This window comes from Moschus berezovskii, chromosome 9 (assembly GCF_049115385.1).
Source record: "Moschus berezovskii isolate FMDL1 chromosome 9, NW_MosBer_1.0, whole genome shotgun sequence".
NCBI classification, from domain to species: domain Eukaryota; kingdom Metazoa; phylum Chordata; class Mammalia; order Artiodactyla; family Moschidae; genus Moschus; species Moschus berezovskii.
The window spans coordinates 96,397,797-96,405,380 of record NC_142468.1 but is presented as its reverse complement, the minus strand read 5'-3'; the positions used below and the strand labels follow the sequence as shown (position 1 = coordinate 96,405,380).

The following is a 7,584-nucleotide window of genomic DNA, read 5'->3' as shown; positions in this document are numbered from 1 at the left end:
TGGGCTGAATCTCAGGGTTGGGGGTGAGTTACAGGCACCAGGAAGATGCCTCCAGAATCAGTGCAGCACATCTCCACACTGGGAAGCCTCTGTCTTCAGGGGGCTTCGTGACCAGGATGTGACACTGTGTGCTATTAAGCAATTGTGTCCGTTTCCTTGTCTCCCTGTTAAAAGGTGGAACTTTGAATTCTGAAAGCTGTGAGGCTCAGCATGACATGTAACGGTCTTTAAGGGACACGTGAAGATTTCCATTCTGCAGTATTCAGGTTGGTGGGCGTGAATGAGGGTGTGTGTGTGTGTGACAAGTACAGCCCCGTGTTCTGTATGTGACTGCGAATGTCCTGAACAAGTGTGATGTGGAGAGAGCCGTGAGACTGGGTGTGTCCCTGTGCATATCCCCAAGGCTGAAACTGTCATGATGTCGTGGTGAGTCTGTGTGCTGGCACCTGTTCGTGTCAAGAGTGTGTGTGAGCCTGTGAGTCGTGGGTGCGTATGTCTCCATCGCTTCCCGGCGTGAATGTGTGTGCATGCACCACCGCAGTGTGTGCCTCTCTGTGATGCTGGGTGTGGGTGTGGCAGGCGGGGAAGATGTGTGTCACTGTGTCTGCGGGGGTCCTGCCTCTGAGCCACCCTCAGCCCGCCCTCCTCCCCTGGCTCCGTGGCTCCCTCCCAAGCAGTGGCCCTGCCCCCCTTCTCCCTCCCAACCGGTCTGTGCAAGGGTGGGGGAGCTGGTGCTTCAGCCCCCCCACCCCTCCCCATCCAGGCCCCATAAATAGCAGCAGAGCCGGAGCCGGAGCCGGCGCCAGCGGCTGGAGCAGCAAGGGAGTCAGGGCCAGGGCCAGAGAGCCGGAGAGACGAGCCCCTGCCTGGAGCCCAGGTCCAGGCCGCCGGACTGCCCAGGTGAGCCCACCCTTCAGCCCTCGCCCAGCCCCAGCCCAGCCCAAGCCTGGCCCGGTCTCCATAACAACATCGCCCCCAGCCTCCAGAGAGGTCTCCAGTCCTGCCCAATACCCTCACCATCACCTCATCTCCTGCCCGACTCAGGGGATCTGTGAGAACTGGGAGACTTGTGGCTAGAAGGCAGAGCCCACCCCCCCAACCCAGACCCTCCCTCACGTATCCAGAAAGGCACACACTGTGGGGAGGGGGTACCCAGCCAGGGAAGGGTCCTAGTTCTGAGGGAGGTACAGGAACTGTCACAGCCTCCTGAAGACAGACACCCGACTAGGGGATAGACACGGGGTGGGGGCATTCAGACACAGCAACGTACACTGGCCGGGGAAGCACGACATGGGGTCAGACAGCCTCACCCTGAGAAGTGGACAAACACAGAGAGATGGAAGGACGGCTGTGAACTCGGGCCAGCGAGTTAGATATCCAGATATCCCTGCATGCTGCTGCCCGAAGCCTGGTACCGCTGCTGGGGGAGGGTGGCGTGCGTGCATCCCACGGGCAGCATGGAGGGGGCCGAGGCTCCCCAAAAATCCTGTCGCTAAGAGACAGCGCCGGTGCTGCCAAGAAGTGTGAGAACAAGGGAGGTGGGGAGGGAAGCCAGTGTTGTCATAGTGGGAGCCACGGCCAGGAACCTAGAGAAGATTCCAGCAGGGGCCGAGCTCTGCTTCTCACTCTGCAAGCCCACCACCCCTCCCTTTCCATCAACCAACCAGAAGGTGAGTCGGGGGAGGTGGATGGGGACAGCCCTGCAGGGCACCTTCCAACCTGTCTCCTCCCGCCCACTGCAGCCTCCATTCCTGACCATCCTCTTCAGACTTCCCGGGGCCCCTCCACTCCCCTCCCCACCCCCTTGCCCCAGTTCAGCTTCCTCAAGCCAAGACTGAGTGCAGCGCTGGCTCAAACACCAGTCGGGAAATAGCAGAAGGTGCTGATGTAGCAGAAAGTATGGATCAATCGATTGCCCAGGGACCAAGGCTGCCAGGAACCCCCAAGCCCTCTCCAGCCCCATCCACGCATACAAGGCCAGCAGGGGGTGACAAGAGCACTCACTGGGCTGTGCAGGAGTGAGAGGCTCAGAGCTCAGGGGAAGCTGAGTGAGGTCAGGGGGAAGAAGATCCATGAGATGCCAGGGCCTCAGGAAGCAGGGTAAGGGGGTGGGGCCCAGGCTCCCAGAGACAGACCCCTCCCCTGGCAGGTGTCCCCCTTCCAGTGGCCAGTGTCTGCTCTGTCCCCACAGAGACATGTCCGACCCAGAGATGGCCTGGGTGCCCGAGCCCCCAGCCATGACGCTGGGGGCCTCGAGAGTGGAGCTGCGGGTGTCCTGCCACGGCCTCCTCGACCGAGACACACTCACCAAGCCCCACCCCTGTGTGCTGCTCAAGCTCCACTCCGATGAGCAGTGGGTGGAGGTGAGAGTGGCTGGCCTCTCCTTCACGGACCTCTGGGACTGGAAGGAAGGAGGCTGGGTGGGGGCAGTCATGGGGGACGGTCAGGACTCTCAGGGGCCTCTTCCAGTCTGTGTGGGTAACCCTAGAGATGCGGGTGCCATCGTTACCCACACAAAGCATTTCACAGGGACCAAAGCTCACAGGATCCTATGGGGTCCTGAGATGGCCCCCAAAGGCAGTGGCGCTGCTTCCAAATATGAGAGTCCCAGAGGGCTGATGATCCTAGAGGCAGGCAGCACCCTAAGCTCAGAGTTCAGCCCAGGGAGGGAGGAGCCAGTCTCTGGGGCATGGGAACCTGAGGAAAGCTGGCAAGACAGAGGGCGGTCCAGGACACAGCAAAGCAGCCCGGGTTCCCAGAGGTGGGCTCCCCTCCTGCCGCAGGTGGAGCGCACAGAGGTGCTGCGCTCCTGCTCCAGCCCTGTCTTCTCCCGGGTGCTGGCCCTGGAGTACTTCTTCGAGGAGAAGCAGCCCCTGCAGTTCCACGTGTTTGACGCCGAGGACGGATCCACCAGTCCCCGCAACGACACCTTCCTCGGCTCCACCGAGTGCACCTTGGGGCAGGTCTGCACTCCCACCCCCACCCCAACCCCCATCCCCACAGTTCTGCCTCCGGAAGCCAAAAGAAGACAGAATAAGCTGCGGAGTTAGTTCAGTCGGGGGGTTGGATCCCATCTCCGCCATTCACCTGCTGTGCAGCTTTGGGCTGGATATCTAACCTCTCTGAATCTTAGTTTCCACATCTAAGCAATGAGGGCGTCACAGTGCCGATCTCGTAAGGTTGCTATGGAAATTAAGTCCAATTCTAGCCCAAGTGCAGCCCCTGTGAGCGATCTAAGGGCACTTATTACCCTGTCCCTTGAACTGTGGCCAAAGCAGGTGGGGGTGTCACAGCTCGGTCTCCCTCCACCTCCATTCCCAGATTGTGTCACAAACCAAGGTCACTAAGCCTCTGCTACTGAAGAATGGGAAGAACGCGGGCAAGTCCACCATCACGGTAGGCAAGGTCACCGGTACTCACCCTTGGGCAGGGTGTTCAACACCCCTGCAGGGACAACCATGGTGACATTCTGCCCCCAGGGTTGGCCCCCACCTAAGGGAAAGGGCTTTGTGGGGGTGGCGTGGGGGAATCCTGCCACTTGTGTCACCCTTGCAGATTGTGGCCGAAGAGGTATCTGGCACCAACGACTACGTGCAGCTCACCTTCAGAGCCCACAAGCTGGACAACAAGGTTGGAACCCCAGAGTTCAGGCCCCCGTCTCCACTGTTAGGTAGCCTAGCCCTCGGGGTCAGTCGCCTCCCCTTCAGACCTCACCAGGCTCAGGGGCCCTTTCCCCTGTGCCTCCAGGACCTGTTCAGCAAGTCTGACCCTTTCATGGAGATCTATAAGACCAACGGGGACCAGAGCGACCAGCTGGTCTGGAGAACGGAGGTGGGTGCCCAAGGCTGTGGGGAAGGCAGGAGGAAGGGCAGAATAGGGGAACCTAGCTCAGGGGTGACCAGCTCTCTGCACCTCTCCAAGGTGGTGAAGAACAATCTGAACCCCAGCTGGGAGCCGTTCCGCCTGTCCCTGCACTCCCTGTGCAGCTGTGACGTTCACCGGCCTCTCAAGGTGAGGCCCCGCCAGTAAGGGCAGCCTGGTAGAACATCCAGCCGCTTCCCGAGACCGTCCACCTGAGGGTGCAGGCCCCTCCCTCTCCTCCTTTCCCACTGTGGGATAAAGAACCAGTCACAGCTCAATGTTCCTATATCAATGTTCCTTCTATCAGAGGCCAAGTCCCAACCAGACCGAGCCAAAGGATGAAGTTCAGCAAGTGGCTTCTCTGGACAGGTTGAGGACATCTGTTTGGGCCTAGTGACTGTTAGGGCCCTACTTCCCTGAGTCCCCACCTCCTGCCCCCACTGAACCACTGCAAAGTCTCTCTGATCCTGACCCCCAACCCCTTTCCCCTTGCCTTTTCAGTTCCTGGTGTATGACTATGACTCCAGTGGGAAGCATGACTTTATTGGAGAGTTCACCAGCACCTTTCAGGAGATGCAGGAAGGAACAGCAAACCCTGGGCAGGAGGTACTGCAAAGACCCTCCCTCCCCAAGAATCCCACCAAGATCCCTGGGAAAATCCTAGGGAGACGCTGAAGAGCCCCTCACACACGATAAGATGTGGAGAGGATGGGAAACTCAGGGCTCAGCCTAAGGAATGAGCCCTCAGGGTCCTGCTCTGGAGGTCACATGATGAGACCCTGTACTTGTGGGGTATGTGGGGTCTAGATGCAGTGGGACTGTATCAACCCCAAGTACCGGGACAAGAAGAAGAATTACAAAAGCTCAGGGACTGTAGTGCTGGCCCAGTGCACAGTAAGTCCCAGTGCCCATCTCAAGCCCTTTCCCACCCCCCACAACCCCCATGGCAACCTCAGATTCAACCCTGCCCTTATTCCAAAGATCATTTCCCTGCTCATGGGACCTGAGAACCCTCGTCCTATCCACCACCAACTTCAACCTCAAAAACTCTGGCCCCTCCATTTCCGCTGCAGAAGCCCCACCCAGCTCCCTCCTCAAGGGACCAGCTTCCTCCTCAAGGGACCAGCATTCCACCTTATCTCCCCTCTTCCCACCAGGTGGAGAAGGTGCACACCTTCCTGGATTACATCATGGGGGGCTGCCAGATCAGCTTCACGGTAAAGCTCTGGGGGTGGGGCCGTAGCCAAGGGGGAGGGGCCAGGCCCCAGTGAACAGAGGTGCCCAGAATCCACACTGCCCTTACTTGGAGCTCTAATGAGCCTTAGTGTGGTCAGTTTGTTCCCCTCACCCGACTCCAAGATGAGGCTACCTGGGGGCTTGCTCAGATTCACCTTAGTCCTCCCTACAGACCCCAGCTCTGGCCTAGCCTCCCTGGTGGCTCTCATGGATGCAGCATATCCTCTCCCCATTTCTACCAGGTGGCAATTGACTTCACGGCCTCCAATGGGGACCCAAGGAGCAGCCAGTCCCTGCACTGCCTGAGCCCCCGCCAACCCAACCACTACCTGCAGGCCCTGCGTGCAGTGGGAGGCATCTGCCAGGACTATGACAGGTAGCAGGAGATGGGGTAGGGGATGGGCAGGGATGCCTTGCCCGATGGGCTCCCCTAGCCTTTTCTTCTCCCCAGTGACAAGCGGTTTCCAGCGTTTGGCTTTGGAGCTCGAATCCCACCCAACTTCGAGGTAGGCAGGGCAAGGGTAGGAGAGGAGATGCTGGGAGACTCAGACAGGAACGTAAAACATCCGCTGGCTGGCCTCACCTTCCCCTCGCAGGTGTCCCATGACTTTGCTATCAACTTTGACCCGGAAAATCCTGAATGTGAAGGTAAGAGAGGAGATTCCCACCAGCCCTGCCTCCCTTCATACAGCTTGCTGCCCACTCCTGCGCACCCCATGCAGGAGCACAGACTCCATTTCCATGGGCCCAGCTCCCTGCCCCTTCACGCTTCCAGTGTCTGCCTGCATTTGGTAAGACTTTCAGCCCCTGACCGGGTATCTTCCCACCCAACTCTACCAGCACCTGAACCATCCAACTCTCCTGCTTAGTGAGGAGCATGGTGGCAGGGCAGTCCTGAGACAAGGTGATGCTTCCTTACTTTAGGGAGTCTGGAAGAGCTCGCTGCTAATCTCTGCCCCCTCACCTCTTTGCCCACAGAGATCTCAGGGGTCATTGCCTCCTACCGCCGTTGCCTGCCCCAGATCCAGCTCTACGGCCCCACCAACGTGGCCCCCATCATTAACCGCGTGGCCGGGCCAGCTCAGCGGGAGCAGAGCACTGGCCAAGCCACGGTTAGGAGTCCCGGGGGCGGAGCCGGGGGTGGGGAGGGCGGGGCAAGCCAAGGCCGCAGAGCCGACCCTTCCCCGACTCTGTCTGTCCTCAGAAGTACTCGGTGCTGCTGGTGCTCACGGACGGTGTGGTGAGCGACATGGCTGAGACCCGCACGGCCATCGTGCGCGCCTCCCGCCTGCCCATGTCCATCATCATCGTGGGTGTGGGCAATGCTGATTTCTCTGACATGAGGCTGCTGGACGGCGACGATGGTACCTTGCGTTGCCCCCGAGGGGTGCCTGCGGCTCGCGACATCGTCCAGTTCGTGCCCTTCCGGGACTTCAAGGATGTGAGTGCCCGGAGCCCCCTCCCGGCTGAAGGGCTCCTCAGCTCCTCCTGCCGTCCAGATCTGACCCATCTCTCCCACCTGATTGATGTCCCACGAAAGACACGGGAATCCAGCTGGCCACCAGAAGCTCCGCCCCTCACCTGAGCCCCGCCTTCCCTCACTCTATCTCTCCTAACCACTTCCCCACCCTAACCCCGATCCAGGCCTCACCCTCTGCGCTAGCGAAGTGTGTCCTGGCCGAGGTGCCTCGGCAGGTGGTGGAGTACTACGCCAGCCAGGGCATCAGCCCCGGGGCTCCCAGGCCCTGCACGCCAACCACGACCCCCAGCCCTAGCCCATGACTGCCGACAACCTGACGGACACGCCCTCAGTCTCTCGGTGAGCCCTGGGACACCAGAGGGTGGGGCCTGGTGGAGCCCACCTGGGCTGGGTGTGTGGTGCAGAAGAGGGTGCTTATGATTGTCCCGCTCTCCCCCAGGTGCCTGTTCTGACCCTTGTGGCTCAAGAGACCATGCCTCTCCCTCTTGGACCAGGTGTGCCCTCTGGGTCCCGGAAGTGAGTGGTGAGCCCCACCCCATCTCTCCAGGCCCCAGACCCCTCAGCCTCATTTCCCCTCAGTGACTTTCTTCAGTGATCCTGACTTTCTGGCCATTAATAAAGGGAAGCACTCCTAGCGCCTCAGCCTGTACCCATCATGTGTCAGATGCTTATTGGGCCGCCCATAGCACCCCACACACACCATTAAGAAATGGGGGCCAGCACCTTTTGAACTCTGAGCCAGAGATCCCCAGGAAGTCTGGTATCTGCACTTTCACCCCAACTATGTGTCAGTGAGATCTGAGGAGTCCCTACCCTCACCTCCCAACCTTGGGGCAGGTTGTGGGGGTGGGGGGGTAGCCCAGGCTCCCTGGTGGTTAATTACCAGACATGGAAGGGTAATAAGGGGCTGTCAGGAGGGCAAGTTGATGCCCTCTTAAGCTGTCTCCAGAGAATCCTAGCTGAGCCCCCAGGGGCTGAACTCCAGCCCCCACACAGCTGTGGGGCGG

At 59.9% G+C, this 7,584-nt stretch overlaps 1 protein-coding gene across 1 annotated transcript; it reads left to right on the top strand.

Moving 5' to 3' along the window:
• The first annotated feature begins 61 nt into the window (after positions 1–61).
• On the top strand, positions 62–7,181 carry CPNE6 (copine 6). The gene is made up of 18 exons (XM_055435983.2): positions 62–266; positions 764–900; positions 2,192–2,363; positions 2,784–2,963; positions 3,322–3,396; positions 3,556–3,630; positions 3,748–3,831; positions 3,922–4,011; positions 4,363–4,467; positions 4,669–4,755; positions 5,019–5,078; positions 5,340–5,473; positions 5,549–5,603; positions 5,694–5,745; positions 6,076–6,209; positions 6,302–6,538; positions 6,742–6,916; positions 7,017–7,181. Exons 3-17 carry the CDS (start codon positions 2,196–2,198, stop codon positions 6,877–6,879), a joined length of 1,674 nt encoding a protein of 557 aa, XP_055291958.1. The 5' UTR covers positions 62–266; positions 764–900; positions 2,192–2,195; the 3' UTR covers positions 6,880–6,916; positions 7,017–7,181.
• Positions 7,182–7,584: the final 403 nt, after the last annotated feature.

Bases quoted from the DNA above. Each gene is read 5' to 3' on its own strand.
- CPNE6 (XM_055435983.2), top strand. From the start codon at position 2,196: ATGTCCGACCCAGAGATGGCCTGGGTGCCCGAGCCCCCAGCCATGACG. The intron at 3,631-3,747 runs GTTGGAACCCCA...CTGTGCCTCCAG, and splicing joins CCCACAAGCTGGACAACAAG to GACCTGTTCAGCAAGTCTGA. The intron at 5,474-5,548 runs GTAGCAGGAGAT...TCTTCTCCCCAG, and splicing joins ATCTGCCAGGACTATGACAG to TGACAAGCGGTTTCCAGCGT.